This window comes from Momordica charantia, assembly GCF_013281855.1.
Source record: "Momordica charantia cultivar OHB3-1 chromosome 3 unlocalized genomic scaffold, Mcharantia_2.0 BLBB01000003.1, whole genome shotgun sequence".
Classification (NCBI taxonomy): Eukaryota; Viridiplantae; Streptophyta; class Magnoliopsida; order Cucurbitales; family Cucurbitaceae; genus Momordica; species Momordica charantia.
This window is the reverse complement of record NW_028275161.1, coordinates 1,472,175-1,495,783: the sequence shown is the minus strand read 5'-3', so window position 1 is coordinate 1,495,783 and position 23,609 is coordinate 1,472,175. Positions and strand designations below refer to the sequence as shown.

Genomic DNA, 23,609 nt, shown 5'->3' with positions numbered 1-23,609 from the left:
ATTGACTTTCAGTTTATTTAAATGATTTATCATTGTTTTACTGTCTCACATCTCATCGTTATGACATTGTTCTACTATATCTTCTTCTAAGTTCCCTCTTCTCTCCTTGCAACAATAGATTGTGTGGACTTATTTAATCGCATATCATTATCAAATTAAGTTTCTGAATATTCTTTCGACCTTGATTTATTTCTCTTTTCTTCATCTGTAGACTGATCATTCACCCTTTCATTCTCATCAAACTTTCTATCATCCTTTTAAACATTTGATGAATTATTAAAAATTGAATGTCAATAAATGTATATACCAATTGAATAATTATTAAACATAGCAGGGCAATACATGTATATATCATTATGTAACTCAATTATCAAAATTAGAAGGTCAATAAATATATATACCAATTGAAGAATTATTAAATTTAGAAATATGTGTATATATCACTATAAAACTTAATTGCTAAAATTAGAAGGTCAATACATGTAAGTACCAATTCAAGAATTATCAAAACTTGTCAATACCGTATATATCATAATGCAACTCAATTATCAAAATTAAGAGGTCAGTATATGTGTATATCAAATTTCAACTCAATTATCAAAATTAGGATGTCAATACATGTATATCACAATGCAACTCATTATAAGGTCACCAATAACATTTATATAGGACATAAAGTAGTTGGACTTACGTAGATATACTTCTCAAATTTGATTTTAAACGATACATTCATGTGGTCGGTCCCACATCTGTTTTTTATTTTAAAATTCTTCCTAAATTAGAGGAAGGCAAAAAACAAGCTTTTAAACCTTTCCTTACTTCACTTTCCATTGTTCAAAGTCCCAAAATCAAAACAAAATACTAAGTTGTTGAAGAGACAACTGGACAACAGTGGACTGTCGGTCGATGTGGGGTAGATCTCAACAGCGACGATGCGTGGAATGTTGGGCGGCGGCATGCGGACTAGAATTGGGCGACGAGTCATACACCGACAGGCAGAACGCTGAACGGAATGGGGAGAAACTGACTGGAACGAGACGAAATTGATCGGTGTTTGGGGAAGGGTATACTCGGGACACGTGGAAGACCCCTATTGGTGCCCCAAGATGACTCATGAATCACGCCCAGCTCGGAAGGCCAAGATGGCCGCCACCAACGCCGACAAATGCCAAGTGTGAGGGCCGAGGTGAGCCCGGCTCAGGTCGACCCACCGGGGAGCCCGGATGGAGATTATCGGGCGTAACCGTCGGTCCCGAGATTACGGATGTAACCGACGGTCCCGAGATTACGAATGTAACGGTCGCTAGATTAGCGGGACCGCCACCCATAAGTAGGGGACCTTACTCCCGATCAGGTACGATGATTTCTGGCTTCGAACTAGACTTGGAATCCGACCTATACTGACTTGATCGTCGGAGTGCTCACTTTTTTGTGCAGGTCCGCCCAAGTGGTCAGGTCGGTCCGGAGGCCGGGTTCGAGTTACAACCAGAAACACACTGTTGTGCAAATCTTTGCATAAACAATCGGTATCAGAAAGAGGCAACTGACCAGAACATGATTGACTGACGACCTGGGCGGGACGGTGGAAGACTAGAGGTGAATATGAAAGTTGGAGTAGAGATGGAGATGTGGGGCAAAAAGGGGTTGCTACCAAACAAACCCTAAATCCAACTTCTTCAACCACAAGGTCCTAAGTTTTCATAAATCTCACTAGAAATATTCATAATTACCGTTCTTATTAAAGAATTTTAGATTTTAAATCTATAAATTTCAAAATCTACCTTAACAATTTTTTTATAATTTTAAAATCTATTTTCAGAATCTCCTTTCAAAATATAGTATCAATTTTAAATGATTTAAATTTGATTTGTCAATTATTTTATTAGATACAGATTTTCTTTCTATTCGTTCTATCAAATAAATCCCTAAAATTTAGCATGTAGACCTAATCTTTGTTACAAAGGTATATTAGTCTAAAATATTTATTTAATATTTAAAAAATGTGATTTAGCCATTTATGCAATATATTTGGTCATTTTTTAAAACGCGTTATTTATTTTGGCCATCAGTTGTCCCACGTAGCAAGATATAACTAAGCTTAGACTTTGGGCCGAGTCACATGTTTGAAGCCCAAAGGCAACATGCATCCATACCGCACTCTCCCACAAAATAGGGCCCAAATCAGGCCCAATATGATGGCCCATTTCCTTAAATTCCGCGCTAAAGCGACAGAATTCAAAAATAATACCGTCACGAAGAAGCAAACACTTTGCTGCTCGTCGCAGCAAGCAATCCTCTCGCAAGCTCCGCCAATGGCCGTCCCTCTACGCTCTATAATCTATTGCTTACTTTCTTCGCCTCCCTCCTCCTCGAACTCAGAAATTCACGCTCCTCCCTCATGGATGACGAACCAACCATTTGACTTTTCATCAACAAGAACCCTTTTTCAGTCCCAAAATATTCCTTCTGATCCCCCACTTTCTCTTCCCCTTTCGTGCTCTTCAAGAACATACACCGTTCACACAACTTTCCATTACTTTTCTCGTCCTCTTCGTGTACCACACGTGAACTGAATCGTATTTTCCCCATTCACGGGTTTGATTTCTTCTTCCGCTATTAAATTCCCCGCGATAACTAGCAATTTTTTTATGTGCTTCTGATTTACCGAGGGATTCATTCCAAATTCGGCGATTCTAGAAGATCTCTGCTACTTACTTAACTTGGTATGACCCAGAATCATATCTGATTTATTTTTTCTTGTGGTTATTTCTGATTCTTACTCGAATTTCTGCATTCATATTGATTGTACTGTTAATACCGTACAAGGATTGGTGAGGAATTTGATTTGTTACGGAAATTCAAACGGCTCTCAACTGTAGAAAATCTGTTTAGGAGATGTATGTTCAATGTTGTTCTTCGTGTAAAGTTATTTTGTTTTCGTAGATGTCATCGGATTTCAAGTTGGAAATAGTCGGGGAGGAACCAGTTATAAGCGTTAGAAATGGAAACGTTGCGCAGAGTGAAGGAGCTGGCACAGTACACAAAATTCTCAGCGGCATTCGAAATCAAGGAAGCAAGTCCATTAGCAATTTCTTAACGAATGCACAGCGCAGGGCCTTGGGTAACAGGTACTAAAACAATGTAGTTGTTGATTTTATGCAAGAAAATTAAAAACTGTAATTCAAACTTGTGTGCAACCGTTAGTTTGCCTCTAACAATAGCATTCTATAATTTCTCTCAGAATCTGTATGCAGCTAATAATCATTAGATATAGATTCGAAATGGTTTTTTTAATTTCTGTCTCATATTCAACTACTAGCCACGTTACATTGTTTCAGCCTCTTAAATAATTTCTCATTACCAAGGGGCGGACACAGACTTTGAATCCACATAGTGTTGGATTTGTAAGGAGTGTATTGATTAGGGAAGGGAGTGATTCATAGTACAATTATCTTCATTAGTACGAGGCATTTTGGGTGAAAACTGTGAGGATTATGCCAAGGACAATATCATATTATTGTTGAAATATTTAAGATAGGAGGGAAGGGATATTATTGTCCTTGACCATGGAACGACAGTTACATTGTGGTGGAATAATTTTTTGTGTTTTTTCTATTTGAAATTTTGTTAATTTTCCGTTATTCTGTTGCTAACTCATCACTTTTCTTTCACAGTTTTTTCAGAGGGAGCCGAATTGCCAAGAGTGGAAGTTTCAGTGGTTTGTTTGATGGAGATGAAACACGTGAACATGGATTAGGAAGAAAAATTAGCCCTCTTTTAGCAGGGACTGCGTACTGCATTTCTTCTTGCAGCATGATTTTGTTGAATAAAGTTGTTCTCTCAAGTTACAATTTCAATGCAGGAATATCGTTGATGTTTTACCAAGTATGCCACTTGTTCCTTTCTCGTACCAGTTAAAGGGTCCGTTTGATAATGTTCCTGTTTCTTATTTCTCGTTTCCAATTTTATTTAGAAATCTAAAGGACATTTTGCAACTAAGTTTCTTCTTTTTGTTCTCGTTTCCAATTTATTCCAAAACATAAATAAAAAGATTGTTTTATCATACTTCAGATGTTGAGGTCATGCAATTTATTTTTCTTTATTAAAAATTAAGAAACAAACCTTACCAAACGAGCCCTAAATTGCGAGTCTCGAAACAGAGCTACTTCAACGAATGAAAATTTCTTGTTAATATTGTCTGTTTGACTTACTTTTAGCATATGGGAATTAAATTTCTTCCGGTAATTTTCTGCAGAATTTGATTAGTTCTATAGTTATTGTTCTATTGGGCCTCTGCAGAACAGTTTCAGTGGAAAAGCTTAATTGGAAGCTGATTAGGCTGTGGATTCCAGTCAACTTAATTTTTATTGGCATGCTGGTGTCTGGCATGTACAGGTGCGTCCAGTATCGAAGATTCATAGCAACTCTTCCATTTTGCTCTTTGAAACCCATGACAGAAATTTGGGGATTCTTGGTTTCAGTTTGAAATACATAAATATTGCAATGGTGACAATTTTGAAGAATGTCACAAACATAATGACTGCAATTGGAGAACTTTATATTTTCCAGAAACGTCAGAACCAAAAAGTTTGGACTGCTATGTTCTTAATGGTAAATATGCTATTTTACTTCCCAATTCACATGAAAATAACATATGCATAAGGATTACTCTTTATTGGTACTAATAAGTAAACTCATTATTCCTTGCTTAAACAGAGCAATGCCCTTCCTTCCTTTTTATTTGCCTTTCATTGGGGAAAAAAAGTTACATTTCTTATCTTGTAGAATCTCCAAGTTACTTGGTACGAAAAGAATGCCTAATTTCCGTTTCTCCTCTGAGAAATATGGGAGAGTAGTATTGAAAGAACTGTAATCTCTGACGATAATATAAAGAAATGAAATGCTGCACTTTATCAAGCAATCTGTATATTATGTCATATGAATTGTAAGTCTTTTTCATTGCATACTTCAAATTCAATCTTCTTTTATGCGTGCAGATCATCTCTGCCATCAGTGGCGGTATAACAGATCTTACATTTGATACATTAGGCTATGGATGGCAGATCACAAACTGTGTTTTTACAGCAAGCTATTCAGTAAGTAGTTTTTAGACCCATTTCGTGTTTATTCCTCCCCCAACTGGGAATTATGTCGCGTTTTGTCGGTGATTTGAAAAGAGAAATATAAAAACAAGAAACTGAATCTGAATTGCATACCAAGACACGTTATTCATTACAAAACTGTGCGTAATCCAGTATGATTTTGTGTGTGTCACAGCTTACTATGAGACGTATAATGGACGAAGCAAAGAAGCTAACAAGATCTGGATCTCTTAATGAAGCTTCCATGGTGCTGCTGAACAATTTATTATCTCTGCCTTTTGGTGGAGTATTGATTTTCTTATTTGGTGAATGGGCTTATGTAGTAAATGCGTAAGTAGATTCCTTTTGTTTATTTCTTTTATTTTGTATTCTCATAGTTTCGTCATCTAAAAAGTTTTTCTCCCATTTCAACTCGTAGGGATGTCATAAAATTGCCAATGTTTTGGGTTGTCGCAACTGCGAGTGGAATACTTGGACTCGCTATTAGTTTCACCTCTATGTGGTTCTTATATCAAACTGGTCCCACCACCTACAGGTAATGCTATTTCAATTAAATGCAAACATTTCTACTACTTTTTTTTCTTTCTTTCTTAAATACAAGTATGGTACATAAAATTTTCAGGGGTGTTTGCCCTTGAAATTTAGTGGTGTTTAATAGGTTGAAACTTTTAAAATTATCGGGTAGATCAACATTCAATTATATATCTAAGATCGTATATAAAATTTAAGGATATTCCATGATAGCCACCTATCTTAGGAATTAGTAATTTCTATGTGTTTCTCAACACCAAATGTTGTAGGATCAAACGGTTACCCCATGAAATTAGTCGAGGTGAGCGTAAGTTGGCATGGACACTCACGGATATATATATAAAAAAAAAAATTTAAGGACTTTGACACAAAATTCAATAGTTCATTCTGTACTCGACAAGTCTCTAAATGGTAGAAAATGTCTAATAGACCATGGGACATTTGGGGTGAGTTTCCTATACTTTCTAGTTTAATCACTTTTTTTTGTTTGATAATCATCTCTCAAATACTTAAACTACAATTGTGTTAGTGTCAGGATCCCGATTAACGAGAAAGTAATAAGCTAACTTATATTGTAATATCAAAGAGAGGTTACAATACCAACCGTCTTTCAAGATGACTATCTCTTTCTTAAGAACTCTACTAAGTTCCTCACCCTAAACTATTCCAAAGATACTCCTTCTCTTCATACTTCCTCTATTTATAACCAACTCACCCCAATGTAATTATCATAATACCCCCACTACTATACTAATAATATTCTCAAACTATCCTTAATAGGACTCTCACAGTGAGTCACTTTAAAGTTATTTTTTTGGATAATCAATCTCTCTAAGGGTTTCTTCAAAAAAATATTTTTAAAGAAGCATTTTTTGTCATCTAAAACCACTTATAAAGATAAATTAAACGTAGTCTAAATTATGAACTCTTCCAAGAGTGCTTATAAAAAGAATATTTTGTTCAAATTCACTCCTAAAAGTCATCTCAAACACAAAAACACAATAGTAGTAGATACAAAATTGAAAGTTTAGACCTAGTAGAAACAATATTGAAAGTTTAAGGACTTAGTAAAACACTTTAAGAATTTTATGACGTATTAGACACAACACAACCCCGAAAATTTAAGGATTAAACTTATAATTTAGTCTTATTTTTTAAATACTCGATGTGTGAATGTTAGATATAATTAGTATTATTAAAAAATTCAATATAGTGATGAGATATATTAATATTGTTACTTTTTGTGTATATATATATATATATACTTATTTAGTACAACATGTGGAGGTAGGGGATCGAACTCACAACCTCTTGATTAGGGATGTATGTGAATTACCGTTGAGCTATGCTCGGTTTGGTTCTCATCAAACTATTTGGGTTGCTACAATTATATAATTTCATGTTGAGACTTATATTGACATTTTGTTTTTACAGCCTGGTAGGTTCCTTGAACAAGATTCCCATATCAATTGCTGGAATTCTTGTGTTTAAAGTTCCACTGAGTCTCCCAAACCTATTCAGTATATTATTTGGTAACAAAAACGGATTTTGGTCACTCTTTTTTTTTTCAGTTATTGGGAGAGACAAATTAAAAATTGATTACTAAAATTGAATTGCAGGTTTATTTGCTGGGGTGTTCTTCGCCAGAGCCAAAATGTCATCGTGAAAACGAAAAGCCAGGCACGTAATTTGTTGTTGAAACTGAAACTAATTCAGCATGCAAAAGGGCATCAGTTTCAGTGAGTTAATTGTCTGTATTCTTCTCAAAATTTGTAAATTCCAGTAAAAAGAAAAAGTAAAGAAACAGAAAAGATAATGGAGACCCATATTTAATTTTTTCTATTTGCCTTTTTGGTACAACGGTTACCTTTGACTCTTAATCATAACGACTCTTTTTTGCTGAATTAATGGCTTCATCACTACAAAGCTTATTGCTTAGGACCATCATCATCCAATTTCTATACCCACATGGAATTTTTTTTGGGATGGAGTAAAATATCTTAACCGTTCAAACTAGCTATCGAAAAAAATTTGTTTGGTTAAGAAACTGGTGGACACACAAAAGGGTTATTAGGGTTTCTGTCATTCGTCTCATTCGTCTCACGATCATTTTTCGTTGGAAAAATTACAATTCGTAAATTTAGCCATCGATTAATTTTTCGTGTCGAATTCAAGAGAATTATGTTCAAGTAAGTGGAAGAAGCGGACCTAAATTCATTGTCGAGAGTCGAATGATACAGCACGATTTGGTCTTCTTTTATAGAGATGAGAAAACATCCGGATTGTTACAAGTTTTTATTTTATTTATAATTTGATCTCTTATTAAATTAGAAATTAATTTATGGTATCCATGCAATGGAGTAATTTAATTTATAATTACTCCCTTATACCGAAGTTTACACATAATTTGATCCCTATTCTTTAGTTGGATTAAAATGGTAAAAAATATATCCCCTAATTAAAAAAAATTACATGTGTGATTACACTTGACACATATTTTGCTATATTATACTCTCTCAAACTAACTTGAGCGGTAAAACTTTGCTGATATCTTTCAGCTTTTAAATTAACTTTTTTTCCTATTTCATTAAACGTGACAATAGATTTTTCCCATTTTACTATGTGTGTGTTTTTTTTAATATTCTTTAATTTCTTTTCTATCGATGAATTATTATTTAGTTCTTAATTCTTTTTATTTGAAGATGTTTAGATAAAAGGTGGGAATGATTAGACGTCCTCTACACTACCATTAGTGAAATTAAAAAGAAGGTTTATATATTATTTTGGTTTGGAAATAACTTAGATCACGATGCGGGTGAGAACCTATCTTTATACTATCATTGAAAAATTGATAGTTCATTATTCTCTTCAGAAATATTCTATACTTTTGCATTTATCAAGCATATATCTACATAAATTGTCCATTTAATGGTAGTCCGCACGAGCGATCTTCACTGGTTAGAATATATATTTTTTCTTTCTACATTTTGGACTTTAGTTTGTTTTTAGTCTCTATACTATTAAAAAGTTATCATTTTGATATCTTCATTTTTGTTTTGTTCTTATTTGTTTCAATCAAAATTTTAACAAGTGACAATCCACCCACTAAAGTTTTTGAAATAATAGCCATAAATTTATCTTAAAAGAAATTTTTTTTATTGTGTACAGAATTTGTGTTAAAATTTTGTAATCACTTTTAAAATTACAAGGACCAAAACAAGGTACTTCTACTAAAATGAACAAAAATATAGACTAAAATTTTGAAATACATGAACAAAAATTGAGAGTATAGAATCCAAATGGGATGAAATTACATAAATATAGCATATAATAAATTTGTATTTTCAAATATAAACAATAGTTTAAAATTTCATGAAAATTTTATAATTTAATGATGAAAGGAATGTAATGTACACGGGGAAAAGTCAAATTTATGCTATATATTTGAAATTTGAAAAAAGAAACGAAAAGTTGTGACTTTTTTAAAAAATAAATACTAAATTTATATACTATGACATGAATTTTATTGATAAATTATAAGTTCTAAGATGAACTAAAATTTCCGAGTAAGGGACCAAAATAATATCATATATATATATGTGTGTGAAAATAAGACTATTGAGAAATCTTATTTAACTTAATTTTTATTGGTGGGTAAACAAATATCTCTTATTTAATCAATTAAAAATTTGACATCTTAAATAATAGAATATAAAAGCTAATGAAATAATCCAAAACGAAAGATTCGTTTTAACACCCAAAGTTCGAAGAACATGGAGAGTTCAACCTTCATCTATCCTCCAAATCTTCCATTAGAAGTTGAAAGTTAAAATTAGTTCTCACTTTTTTTTTTTTGTTCTTTTTATTAAACTCAACTCAAGAGTAACAATGGAAAGACAGCATTTCTATCAAATCCAGTTCCCTTTTCCCTTCTTGAGAGCTCTGCCATTGGCCTTTCCCCGCCGCGGCCGCCGCCTCCATCTCCGCCATCTCCATCATGTTCTGAAGCTCATCGCCGTCGCTGGAGTTCGCCGCCCCGTTCAAAAGATATGACAAATATAGGTCAGAATACAGATGGCAACTGCCGGTTGCAGTGTTGCTCCGACGATGAAGATCATCTACTTCGTCGCCAACCTTCAGCTTCTCCATTTTCAGTTCGGAGTCGATGGAGACAAACTCCGCCGCAGGTTGATTATCGACAACGGTCATTGGCGCATCGTGGGCGGGTGGTGGATTGGTCGAGTTGGAAAAGAAGTTCTGCATGAAGAGAAGCTCGTCGTCGTACGTAGGCGACGAGATGATCGCCGGGGAGAGGTTGTAGGTGGAGTCAGAGGATTCAGGGAAGAAATGGTTGAAATGGGACGAAGGATCGTCGGAGACGATGGTTGCGGTGGCTGGAGCGGGAATGTTATGCTTGCTTTTGATGTAGTCTTGAAGAATAGAAGAGTGAGGCTTGCCATTTTGGGAGTTGGGGCGTTTGTTCTTTCTCCTTGAATTCTGCCTTCTTTTTGTGGCATTCCAATGGTTTTTTATGGCGTTTTCTGTTCTTCCCGGAATGCTTTTTGCTATCTCTGCCCATCGGTTCCCAACCTTTGCATGAGTCTCCACTAGTATTCTCTCTTCCTCTTCGCTCCAACTTTCCTTCTAAAAATTAACGAACGAATCGATAAATTATTCAATGCAACCGTCATACTATTCTTAAAGGGTTTCTACAGTCACTCTAAACACGACTTTTAGATATCTAGAAGAAAATAACTGTCATGCATGCAAGATTACAATTTAAGGTCATACTCAAAAGAAGGAAAAAGGAAAAAAGCATATTGAGCTTATTTTGGTGCGTTAGGGTTAATTCAAACGAGATCAAAGTATTGGACAAACGATCTCGACAACTTTTAACGCTAAACAATGCCCGCATGTTGATCAATTACTTGCATGATGTGTTGTGTAAGTATAAAACACGAGCTAATTCTATAAATCAATATGAATATAACATCTATAACACATGAAATTAACCCTATTTAATTGGTAACTTTTTAGTCCAAAAGCCTCCCATTTCAAAAAGAAAAAAAAATCTAGATGCAATAGATTCATTCGGATAATTAACTCACCATTCTCAATTCGCTTAAAATCACAAAGATCCGTCGAAGATCTTTCTTCCTACCACTATTAAAAAATCTATTTTCTCTATTTTTCTATGCGTTCATATAAACTTTAGCAGTGTCAATTTTGTAATGGTAATTACTCGTGAAGGCTATGTTAATAAAAAAAAAATGAAGTTTTTAAAGAGAGAGGAGAAAAAAATTTAAAAAAAAAAAACCTTAATATCAGGCCGCAAATGATTGTGCCATCTCTCGCGGCATTGCTTCCCGGCTCTTCCCTCCAACTTCTCGGCTATCTGTGCCCATTTTCTCACCCCATGTTGCTTCACCAATCTTATTAATTTCCTATTTCATTTCCCAAATAACAAAAACAAAATTTAAGAAAAAAAAAACTTGTCAATAATTAATAATTATATCTAAAAGAATAAAATTTACCTTCATCCATGAACTTTTGACCTGTATATTCAAAACAATCTTATAAACTCCGAAAACATTGCATCATCGTCAATTTTAATATGTGATGATAATTAAGCAAATGATATGATGCATTTTCTTAATAATATAACATTGAAAATTTTTAATTGATATAATATATTTTTTTTTTGTTGATCAAATTCATGGTCACCTGTCTTCTTCCTCAGTCCACTGGCCTTTAATCAAATTTGCAGAAGAGCCCTTCTTAAATTTCTTCCCTTTGGAAATAATTTTGCCTTCATTTTCCATCATCAGCTCATAATTACAATTTGCCCCACTTCTGCCCCAACTGTACATAATTTCTTCTTCTTCTTCTTCCTCCTCCACGCGCCGCCACTCGCCGCCGCAGTAACTTTGATCCGGCGGGAACCCTCCGATCACGTCCACGTCATCGCAGCTGTGTAATAATTGGTGGCCGTAGAGAAACCGATCTATGGCGGCCAGCGGCGGTCCCGACGGCGGCTGCATTTTCTCTCTCCGCCGTGAATTCTTGTTTTTTCGCCTGAAAAATTATAGAGAGAGAGAGGAAAATTGGTGAGGAAATGGAGAAAAGACGAGAGCTTATGGCGAGGGGTTTTTGTCATGAGACATGCAGCTTTAGAGCCGTTGATTTGGAAAACGATCTGACGGCTGAGATTGAAAGTTGGTGTAACTCCTGAGCTTCTCTTTTTTGGACGAAAAGATCGTTATGGGAGAGGGATTAGTGGGCTGGTTATAATTAAAACCCCCCATTAATATTCTCTTTAATTTTAATTTCCCAATTATTAGTCGAAATTAAGCTTTACATAATTTTTTTTGTTTATTTTTAATATATTTTTTTTGCCGCTAAGATTGAGAGATTAATTTGGCGCCAATTTTGTTGTGAAAGGATTGTTTTGCCCCTTATGGATGTGCTTGGGTGAAGGGAAGGGCAGGGGTAATTCTGGGTTTTTGTTTTATTCAATGTGAAAATTAGAGATAATTACTTTGGAGAAAATTGGAGGGGGAGGAGAAAAAGAGAGGAAATAGTGGGGGTTTTGAGTTATTGAAGAGATTAATTATATATTTAATAAAGGAGGAAATTTTGGAGAATTTGAAAAAGGAATCAATTTTATGATTAATTTTTGTTCAACGTGTGCCACTAAATGCACCTCGCATCACATTATTCATTTATACTCCACTTAAGCTTAGTGTGTGTATAAAATTTTTAAAACACAACTTTTTTTAAAAAAAATAAAATTTTATAAATGATAGATCTTGATTTTTTGTAATAAAAAATTCTTTAATTTTCCAATTTTAAATAGAAAAATTACATAATTAGAATATTGAGAACGGTATTGAAAAATTCATATAAAAAGTTTGCGGAGAGTGGAATTTTTCATGAAGATTTCTCTCCATTTGTTAATTTAATTATATATATATATATATATACCCTTGCAAAAATGAGGGTGAAAATTAGAGCTATTGCTCAAGTTTTACCAAATTAATAGAGTAGAGTTTAATAATGTCTAAATAATATTTTTGTAATTTTGGAATCGATCTATTTTAATCACTATACTCTCACAATATGACCTATTTAAAAAGTGACCATTTTGATCCCATAATTATTAAAGTCGAAAATATAAAGACTAAAATATATAGTATCTAAATTTTCTATAAAAAAAATATCTAAAAAAAAAGCGATTAACTATCTTAATTCTTTTTTTTAGTACAACAAATGTGTGAGGAGATCGAGAATTGAACCTCTAACCTCTAAGAAACGAGGCAAGATACTTTAATAGCTATGCTCATATCATGTTGACTATTATATATATATATATATATATATATATATATATATTTATAATACTTGAACTTAAAAAAATACATTTTTATAATTTTCTAAAGTATGAGAAACAAAATTTAGGTTTAAATTACTAATCCTAGGTTTATTTTGGACATGTATTTTCAAAATAATTTTTTTTAGTTAAACAATTATAGGGTGGAAGATCAAACCATCTATCTTTAGAATGATAATATGTACCTTATCAATTGAGCTACGATCGAATTAACTTAAAATTGATTCCTACTTAAAATGAATTCCTATCTTTTTTTTTCTGTCTATTTAGGACATTCAACCTTGAAAGAAAAATCTATTTTGGTTCTATTACATTTTAAAAGTTACCATTTTTGTCTCTTTTTGTCTTCCTTTTTTTATTTATCTAAATTTTTAAAAAAATCACAGTTAATAAATTTTTTTTGAAATATTGTCACACTTTTGTATTAAAAATTATATATATTCCAATTCTATAATAAAACGGACTATGGGCTTTTTCAGGAAATGAGTTAAGAAAGCCCAGAAAAGGAGGCCCACTATTATTAAAGTGGTTAATGGGCTCGAATGCTCCACATAAGAAAATGAATCAGCAGGTGTCTCTATTTGTCATGCGGTATTGAAAAATGGCCAAATTATATTTGATAGTGAAAAATGTTCATTTATATTATTCTAACTATTTTACAAGTTTGATAACACCTTTACCCTAGTTATTAGTTTTAAAATCAAAATATCCTAACTTCCATTATCTCTACTATGGGAAGAAGAGGGTCAACCAAACTGCGATCCACCCCCCCTTGAAATGAGTGCGTGTGCATCACATCTCCTACGGTGGTTGCCAAAGCTCCGAGTGAACCCAAAATAGGCCATGGACTTGGATCTACCAAATGATAAGAATGCCTCTGAGATTCAATCATAAACCAGGGCTTTCCGAACCTTCCTCACCCCCTTTCCATTTTTCCTTCCCCTCTCGTTCCCCCTTTTTCAATAAAGAAGCCCCGCGCTTTAGTCGGTTAAAAAGAGGTATGTGTGGTCAGACTTCTTTCTTTATAGTTGAGAACTCTCCTAAAGAGAGTTAATTGTGCCTATAAGTTGCATGAAATAGCTAAAATTAGTCTATTCTAGCCCTATTTATTCAGTGAGTGTGCGTGAATTAAAAGATAAATCAATATCTCACATTACTAAGAGTCTATGTTAGCACTAAATTAAATGATCTGATTTTGAGCATTTTTGCTGCAGCTTCGATGAAGCTACAATATCGGTTCCAGATAAAGACAAAAGACAAAAAGCAGCAAGCTAACAGTGAACGGGCTTCTTAGCGGAATTTACCACAGTGATTGGAGATTTACCCAAAAGTGAGAGATGGGTCCCTCAAGGCTCGTGTTGTTGCCCAAATATCTGAAGGGGGTATAAATACAAATAAGAGAAGAATCCTCCAAGACACACAAAAACGCCAAGAAACATTCCCCTTGTTCATTTTCTAAGGAATCCACCCTCACTCTAAGAAAACCTCTCCAAACCGTTAGAGAAAATCAAGAGAAGAAGAAGACTATCCAGTTGCATTTAGGAGCCGATCTTCAGCTCCTTCTCTTCATTTTCTCATCTTTGTATTATTTTCATTCCTACATTTTGTTTGACTCTCCTTATGGCTTTGCATAGCTAACCAACTTGTGTAAGGGGGAAATGTTCTAGACTTATTTTCGAGGCTATAACCTTGTTGTTTGCTTTAATAAAAGTTTGCTTTGAGTTGAAGTTGTTTTATCACTCTATTTTCAATGTGCTTGATCACCATTTTGAAATACCTCTTTGATAATGTTGGAAAAATGTATTAAGGAGCGAAACCATTCATCTTGGGCTAGAGTTTACTTGAGTTTAGCGTGTGGTGACTTAGGGATAAGCATCACCTAGCTTGGTCATAAAAACTATGTGTATATGCTATTGATGTTTGTCTATAAATGTTAGTAGTAGAAAATCTGGGGTGATTGGAAAAACACATTGTCTGTTTGACCACTGCAATTACTCCATTAATGCTACAGCATAGTTAGAGTGGCCCAGAAAAGTCGACTTCCTCTCCCCCTTGCGCCTTTATTTTTATACGGTTTTATCGAGTGATTGTGGATGCGTGGTACACTAGCGGACTTTACCTTTGTGTTTGATTTAAGATAATCGCTTTAAATAGTTTTTACCTCAATATATTTTAGTTTTTAGTGAAAGATAAACCCATTGGCTTATTGCATTGTTTCCTTGAGTAAATATTGAGTGTTTAAGCATTTAGTCTCTGTGGATTCGAACAATTATTACTTGCTGGGACGATTGTGTACACTTGCACATATAAGAATTGGTAGCACAATTAGTGGACAACAAGTTGTTGGCGCAGTTGCCGAGGACTAAATTGCTTTACACTCTGTATTTTGCTTAAAGAAATTTTATCCTAGATTTTTTACTACTGTGTTGGTGAACTTTGAAGGTGAATGAACGATTTGCAACGGTTAGAGTACTTGTTTGATAACGAAATTAAGCACACATTCCACCAACAAAGAACAGAACAACGTCGTCAGTAAGTAGAAACTGAACCCATGGATCAACCACCAAGGCTCCCCAATCCAGTTGTGGAAGAACTACATGGAGGAGAAATGGCCGAACCAACAGTTGTACCCCTTCTAAATGTCATTCTGTTGGCAGACGATGGAGACAGAGCTATTAGGGCTTATATTGCGCCAGCACTTCACGGTTTTCATCCAGCCATAGCAGGGCCAGAGATGGAAGCTGAACGATTTGAATTGAAACCTGTGATGTTTTCAAATGCTGCAAACAGTGGGACAATTCTATGGAAATCCATCCGAAGACCCACATCTCCATCTCAGATACTTCCTTGAAGTGAGTGATTCCTTTAAGATGCAAGGAGTATCAAAGGAAGCATTAAGGCTGAAATTGTTTCCGTATTCATTGAGGGACAAGGCAAGAGACTAGTTGAACTCTATGCCAGTAGAATCCATTACCTCTTGGAATGACCTCGCTGAGAAATTCCTGATAAAGTACTTCCCTCCAAGTAAGAATGCTAAATTCAGATGGGATATTAACAATTTCCAGCAAATAGGAGGAGAATCCGTGAGTGAGTCATGAGAAAGGTTTAAGGAGCTACTTAGAAGATGTTCGCACCATGGCTTACCAAAATGCATTCAAATAGAAACATTGTATAACGAGTTAAATGAAGCAACCAGAATGGTTGTTGATGCATCTACTAATGGAACCTTGTTATCTAAATCATATACCGAAGCAGTGGACATATTGGAGAGAATATCTTCCAATAACTATCATTGGTTAGATTCCAGAGCTATAAATGACAGAGGAAATTATGGGGCTGCTAGCAATATGGAGATGGCTTCTCTGAAAGATCAAATAGCAAACCAAACCAACATGGTAAAGAACATGAGTGCTGCTATAGCATCATCCATTAACTTAGGATCAAACAAAGTAATTGCAATCTTACGGTGAAGGTGATCATACTTATGACTCTTGCCCCGAAAATCCAGCATCAGTGTATTATTTGGGAAATCCTGGCAGAAACAACCCTTACTCGAATACATATAACCCAGGATGGAGGCAACACCCAAATTTTAGCTGGGGAGGAAATCAAGGTAGTCATAGTTATCAGAACGCCGGGCAATACCAACAGAAAACAATGCAGCAGCCAGGACTACTGATGCCTAGCCAACCGCAAGGAGCAAGGCCAACAGCTAACCCCTCAAACTCTATGGAAGCCCTGATGAGAGATTATATGGCCAAGAACGATGCATTGATACAAAGGCAAGCTTCCACCTTAAGAAACATGGAAGTTCAACTAGGGCAGTTGGCTCTTGAAATGAAAAATCGCCCACAAGGCACCTTGCCAAGTAATCCTGAGAATCCGAAGAGGGAAGGGAAAGAGTAATGTCAAGCATTGACTCTTCGAAGTGGAAAGGCATTACTGAACCCCTACCCAGCTCTGATGCAAGAGGATAACGTTGTGCAGCAGGAGGAACTTCAGACAGAGAAGGTAACTGAGAGTATAGTAGAGAATATGAATACTGAAGAGAATGTAGTGAATGATGCTAGAGCATCAGTTGAGCAAACAGCGCAACCAGAACCAGTGGCACCACAAAGAATGGTGAAGCAACCTGAGCCAGAGATAAACAAAACTAAGAGGGCCGCGAAAACAGAGCCTGTTGAGGAAGTGGCTACAGAGACACCAGTGCAAAAGAATGTAAAAATTTCAGTGGAACATCAAGTTTCTTCTCCTTCCCCATAACGGTTGCAAAAGAAAAACCAAGACGTGCAGTTTGATCGTTTTTTGGAGGTACTAAAACAGCTCCATATCAACATACCCTTGGTAGAAGCATTAAAACAGATGTCAAACTACGTCAAATTCTTCAAGGATGTATTGGCAAAGAAAATAAGGCTAGGTGGATTTGAAACGGTGGCCCTTACAAAAGAATGCAGTGCCATTTTGATAGGAAAGCTCCCTCAGAAAATTGGTGACCCGGGGAGTTTTACCATTCCTATGTCTATAGGAGGAAAGAATGTAGGGCATGCATTGTGTGACCTGGGCGCTAGCATCAACCTGATGCCTTTATTAGTGTATCAAAAGCTAGGGATTGGTGAAGCAAAACCAACAACTGTCACCCTATAGTTAGCAGATAGGTCCATTACACATTCAGAGGGTAAGCTAGAAGATGTTTTGGTTCAGGTAGATAAATTTATCTTTTCTGCAGATTTTATCCTACTGGATTATGAAGCTGACAAGGAGATCCAATCAGTTTGGGAAGACCATTCTTATCCACGGGTAGAGCATTGATCGATGTACACAATTGAGAGCTCACTATGAGAGTTAATGACTAGCAGGTGACATTATCTGTTTTTAACTCCATTAAATACCCTAATGATGTGGAAGAATGCTCTTTGTTAAGGATTGCAGATGATTTGAAGAGTGATGAAATACAAACGGAAGAGTTGTTGAACCAAATGGAGGACGAGTTAACTAGAATTCTCAAAACAGGAGACAAGGAGGCCAAGCTGATCCAAGACCAGCCGAATGAACCTGCTACTGATAGAATCTATAAGAAAACGTTTGAACAATTGGAATTTAATGACAGGGTGCACGCGCCACTGCAGCCATCCATGGTGAAGGCCCTCAAATTAGAGCTGAAAGTCCTACCATCACACCTTAAGTATGCTTATCTGGGAGAAGCAAAAACACTGCCAGTCATCATTGCAGCAGGCTTAGCCGAAGAAAAAGAGTGTTGTTTGATAGAAATGTTGAAGAATCACAAGAGGCAATTGGTTGGACTTTAGCTGACATAAAGGGGATCAGTCTAAGTTATTGCATGCATAAGATTAATATAGAAGAAGGATGTAAGAACTCAATTGAGCACCAAAGAAGGCTGAACCCTGTCATGAAGGAAGTCGTCAAGAAGGAAATCATCAAATGGCTTGATGCTGGGATAATTTACCCAATAGCTGATACTGATTGGGTAAGCCCAGTCCAATGTGTACCCAAGAAGGGAGGGATCACAGTGGTGCCAAATGACAATAACGAGTTGATCCCCACAAGAACCATAACAGGTTGGCGCATCTGTATGGATTATAGGGAATTGAATAAGGCAATCAACAAAGACCACTTTCCATTGCGATTCATCGATCAGATGCTAGATCGATTGGCTGGGCAAGAATACTACTGTTTCTTGGATGGATACGGTGGCTACAACCAGATTACCATTGCTCCTCAAGACCAGCAAAAGACTACATTCACTTGTCCATATGGTACGTTTGCATTTAGGAGAATGCCCTTTGGACTGTGCAATGCTCCAGTAACATTCCAATGGTGTATGATGGCAGTCTTTTCGAACTTAATAGAAACCGTGGTTGAGGTCTTCATAGACGACTTCTCAGTCTTTGGAAGGGACTTCAGCGAGTGTCTGAGCAACCTGGAGCAAGTGTTGAGGAGGTGTGAAGACACCAATTTAGTGCTCAACTGGGAAAAATGCCACTTTATGGTGAAGTAAGGGATAATGTTGGGCCACAAAGTATCCAAGAAGGGAATAGAGGTAGATCGCGCCAAGATTGAAGTTATAGAGAAGCTGCCACCTCCCACCTCAATTAGAGGAGTTAGAAGTTTCCTTGGACATGCAGGGTTTTACAGGAGATTCATCAAGGATTTTTCTAAAATCTGTAAGCCTTTATGCTGTCTTTTAGAAAGTGAACGCATTTTTAACTTCTCTTCTGATTGTTTTCAGGCTTTTATCACATTGAAAACAACTCTCATCGAAGCCTCCATAATGACTACACCAAACTGGAAGGAACCGTTTGAAGTCATGTGTGACGCTAGTGATTACGCCGTAGGAGTTGTGCTGGGACAAAGGAAAGGGAAGCTAATTCACCCAATTTACTATGCCAACAGAACATTGGTGGAGGCTCAACTCAATTACACCACCACTGAGAAAGAGCTGCTAGTGGTGGTCTTTGCCTTAAAAAATTCAGAGCTTACCTTATTAGAACGAAGGTAGTGGTATACACTGACCACGTAGCCATCAAGTATCTGCTCTCCAAAAAGGACACCAAGCTAAGGCTGATTCGATGGGTGTTACTGTTACAAGAATTTGATTTAAAGATCAGAGATAAAAAAGTATCAGAGAACCAAGTAGCAGACTATTTATCGAGAGTGGAGCTTTAGGGAACAGTAAAAGGACAACAAGCCGCGATAAGAGATGCATTTCCTTATGAGCAATTGTTAGTGGTGACAGAACAGAGAAAAGATTTGGAGCCATGGTTTTCTGATATGGCTAATTATGTGGCTAGTGGAATTTTGCCATCAGACATGAAAAGGCAGCATCTTAAACGATTCATTCATAACAGGAAGTTTTACTACTGGGATGACCCTTATTTGTACAAACTATGCAAAGACCAAATTATGCGCAGATGTGTTGACAGTGCTGAAGCATCAATAGTGTTGGAGCATTGTCACTCTGCCCCTTATGGTGGACATTTTGGAGGACATCAAACTGCAGCCAAAATCTTCCAAAGTGGCTACTATTGGCCAACTGTCTTCCAAGATTCACACTCATACGTCAAGAACTGTGACAAATGCCAGAGGGTGGGAAACATTTCAAACAAGTCGGAAATGCCTCTGAATTTTATTCTTGAGGTAGAACTCTTTGATATCTGGGGAATAGATTTCATGGGACCTTTCCCTCCATCAAATGGTAACCTGTTGGCAGTGGATTATGTTTATAAATGGGTGCAAGCAATAGATTGTGTAACATGCGATGCGAAAATAGTTTTGAAATTCCTACACAAGAACATATTCATCAAGTTTGGAACCCCTAGGACAGTTATAAATGATGAAGGGTCTCATTTTGTCAACAAGGTTATGAATTCCTTGCTGGCAAAATACAATATCAAGCATAAGGTATCCACCTCATATCACCCTCAAACAAACGGTCAAGCAGAGGTATCAAATAGAGAAATTAAGGGAATTTTAGAGAAGGTAGTACATATCAGTAGAAAAGATTGGTCTTACAAGTTAGATGATGCATTACGGGCATATAGGACTGCCTACAAAACTCCAATAGGAACATCCCCTTATAAGCTAGTCTTCGAAAAGGCATGTCATCTCCCACTCGAACTGGAGCAAAAGGCATTTTGGGCTGTGAAGAGCTTGAATATGGATCTATCAGTAATAGGAGAAGCAAGAAAATTTCAGCTGCTAGAGTTGAATAAATTCATAAGAGAATCCTACGAGAATGCAAAAGTTTACAAAGAGAATACCAAAGTTTGGCACAACAGAAGAATAAAGCCAAGAAAATTTGACGAAGAAAAGAAGGTGTTGTTATTGAACTCAAGGCTGAGGTTGTTTCCTGAAAAGTTAAAGTCAAGTTGGTTAGGTCCATTCATAGTAGTGAAGGTATATCCTTATAGAGCTATAACCGTCAAAGAAGATGACACTGAAAAGGAGTTCACCATGAATGGGCAAAGATTGAAGCACTACTGGGGAGGAGAAGTGGTGAGGAAGATGGATTCCCACCAGCTGAGATCAGCATAAGTGGTTACCAAGACAAAATAAAACGGGAAGAATCCTTTGTTTCTTCTCTCCCTATAGTTTAAATCTCGTTAATTCAGTTTAATTTTCTTAGTGTTAGTAGGAAAATTTTAATTAGAAGCATGTTTCTTGTTTTGTTTCATTTTTGTTTCAGGCTAAGGAAAGACTCTACCAGTTCGTTGCTAAAATTACTAGAGCAAAGTAGGGGACGTTGAGGAAAGAGTGGTCAACCTCGTCGATGCAGGAGCATAAATCAAGGATACGAAAAATAAAGTTGGAATTTAAAAAGAGAAAAGCAGTTAAGGAGAGAGAAAAGCAATTAGTGCCTGTATCAGAAAATCTGTCAGAAAAGAAATCGTGGGTCACAAGTTTTTAAAACCGAATTATCTTAGACAGTTTTCTCCCACATTTTGAGAAAAGCAACGCATTTTTCTAGGAAAGGTAAAAAGGGTGGGAGTTTTTGAATTCGAAATTTTTAGAAAAAGAAGGAAAGGTAATTAGGGGAGTGGTTGGCTCTTTTTTCCTAAACATTAATGAGGAAAGGACTGCTAAGTCTATTTAAGAAAGCCCGAAGCAGGGGAATTAGTATCAGAAATTTCGAATCCCTAATTTTGCGCTAACATCTTTCCCCTCCCTCCCTCTTCCTTCGTCACAGTCTATTTAGTCGCTTTCTCTCAACCCTAGGCCCCCTGTAGCATCGTCAAGTCGTCAGCTTCGTCATCCCAACATGCCTCGGGTTAAAGCAAAAGCAAGGAAAGGTAAGAAAACCATCCCCCCCAAGAGCGGACACCGTCTCCTTCACCGGAAAAGTCGCCAGAGCTAGCGAAAGCTCCACCCCAACCCGACCCGTTACCCGAAAACACTGCCCCAGATAGCGAAATCCCTTCCCCACCTAAAAAGAAACCCGTTGCCAAGAGAGGAAGGAAAGCCGCGAAAGGAAAGAAGCAGCCGCCTGTTCAAGTAGAAGAGGAGGAGCAGCTGGTTTTGGGCAGCCAAACCGATGCAGTCGGTCATAATGCTGAGCATGAAGAAGTACAACATGCCGAGACAGAGGTAGAAATAGGTCCAGAACTGTCGCTTGAAGCCAGACGCAGAGTCGAGGATTTTATGCAAAAGCTCTTCCAAGCGGACAGTAGCCATGAGCAAGCGGGCAGTGGTGAGGATAATTTGGGGAAGGCGGCGCCACTAAGGAAACAGGCAGAGAAGAAGAATAAGCTCTGGCTGACGAAGAGCAAGAAGAAAGAGAAGACGGGGAAGAAGTAGCTCCAGTTACCACAAGAAAAATGCAGAGAAAGAGGAAGCCCTCCCTAGTTGCAGAGCCTGGCAAATGGAAGAGGCCCAAACAGAAGGTCGACATGCAGGCTAAGAAAAAGGGAAAAGAGAAGGTTGTTGTAGGGCCCTCAAAATTTTTGCGATTTGTCGATTCTGCAGAATCCGAGTGGTTTGAAAGCCTCAAAAAGTGCAATCTGCTAGGAGAAAGGGGCTTTCCATCTGATTCATCCATGCCCCGTTTGTCTCCACCACCATCAACAATCATGAGTGGCAAACCGTTTGCGCACAGCCCAAGCCTACGATCATCCAAATTGTTCAAGAATTCTACGCTAACCTCAACCCTAGTGACTATTCCAATGTGATGGTAAGGGGTAAGAAAGTCTGCTGGAACGTAGAGGCCATCAACGAGGTATACAATCTCCCCAACTACTCTCATGCTACTTTTAATGAGATGATGGTTGCTCCATCTGAGGAGCAACTAAATAGGGCTATCAAATGTATTTAAGTAGAAGGGTCAAGATGGCAGCTATCAGCTAGAGGAGTGCGGACTTTCCTCCTAGCTTACCTTAAGCCCGAAGCCAACGTCTGGTATCATCTCGTCAAAAGCAAGCTCATGCCCACAACGCATGACACCTCCATCACGAAGGAAAAGGTTCTCCTCCTGCTCTGCATTATGGAAGTGCTTAGCATCGATGTGGGGCGACTCATTGAAAGAGAGATTGCAGGGGTTGAGAAAAGGAAGCAGGGCAACCTATATTTCCCCAATTTGATCACAGAGCTTTGTATCCTTTCGGGAGTCAAGATGGAAGACACAGATCAAACGCTGAAGGATAAGGGGGTGATCAATGAGATAGCAATTGAGAGGTTGAAGGTCGTTGATCACAGTAAGCATGGAGGAAATATTGTCTATGCGCTCAAAGAAGTCTCAAACACACAGGCCAGCTTGATGTAGTAGCTCGGCTCTATCGCAGGAGTAGTAGCGGCTATAGAGAGAAGGCAACAGACCTACATGTGTTATGCCAAAGAGAGAGACATTGTGATCCGCAAGGCCCTCATGTGATTGATACATCATGTTCAAACTTCTTCAACTTAATGTTCATTTGATACATCATCTATTGTACCTGATTTTCAATATCCTGATGAAAGTTGGTAATGGATTTCGGTGCAACTCACCATATGATCCCAGACTTTTCTATCCTTTGCAATCTCATGCTATATAATGGTGGTGAACAAGTCACGGTTGGAAATTGTAAGAAAGTATCTAT

General features: G+C 36.9%; 2 protein-coding genes, 1 non-coding gene and 1 pseudogene across 4 annotated transcripts; 2 read left to right on the top strand and 2 right to left on the bottom strand.

Moving 5' to 3' along the window:
- Nucleotides 1-2,263: 2,263 nt before the first annotated feature.
- LOC111018929 (GDP-mannose transporter GONST2-like) lies at nt 2,264-7,571 on the top strand. 2 transcript variants are annotated; one of them, XM_022295191.2, is made up of 10 exons: nt 2,264-2,723; nt 2,944-3,128; nt 3,675-3,885; nt 4,256-4,395; nt 4,482-4,611; nt 4,998-5,096; nt 5,278-5,432; nt 5,521-5,637; nt 7,068-7,165; nt 7,253-7,571. In XM_022295191.2, the coding sequence occupies exons 2-10, from the start codon at nt 2,944-2,946 to the stop codon at nt 7,297-7,299; spliced, it is 1,182 nt and encodes a 393-aa protein (XP_022150883.2). In that variant the 5' UTR covers nt 2,264-2,723; the 3' UTR covers nt 7,300-7,571. The 2 variants fall into 2 exon arrangements, with proteins under 2 accessions (XP_022150883.2, XP_087977534.1); XM_088121408.1 differs by lacking the exons at nt 7,068-7,165; nt 7,253-7,571 and having other exon boundaries at nt 5,521-5,641.
- Nucleotides 7,572-9,509: 1,938 nt separating this feature from the next.
- LOC111018949 (transcription factor MYB119-like) lies at nt 9,510-11,674 on the bottom strand. Its single transcript, XM_022295219.2, has 3 exons — nt 11,358-11,674; nt 10,951-11,077; nt 9,510-10,277 (listed from the first exon to the last, which is right to left on the bottom strand). Exons 1-3 carry the CDS (start codon nt 11,672-11,674, stop codon nt 9,510-9,512), a joined length of 1,212 nt encoding a protein of 403 aa, XP_022150911.2.
- Nucleotides 11,675-15,574: 3,900 nt separating this feature from the next.
- Nucleotides 15,575-16,929, top strand: LOC148212138 (uncharacterized; annotated as a pseudogene).
- LOC148212139 (small nucleolar RNA R71) lies at nt 16,059-16,165 on the bottom strand. The gene has a single exon (XR_015789994.1). It is a non-coding gene; the product is annotated as a small nucleolar RNA R71 (small nucleolar RNA).
- Nucleotides 16,930-23,609: the final 6,680 nt, after the last annotated feature.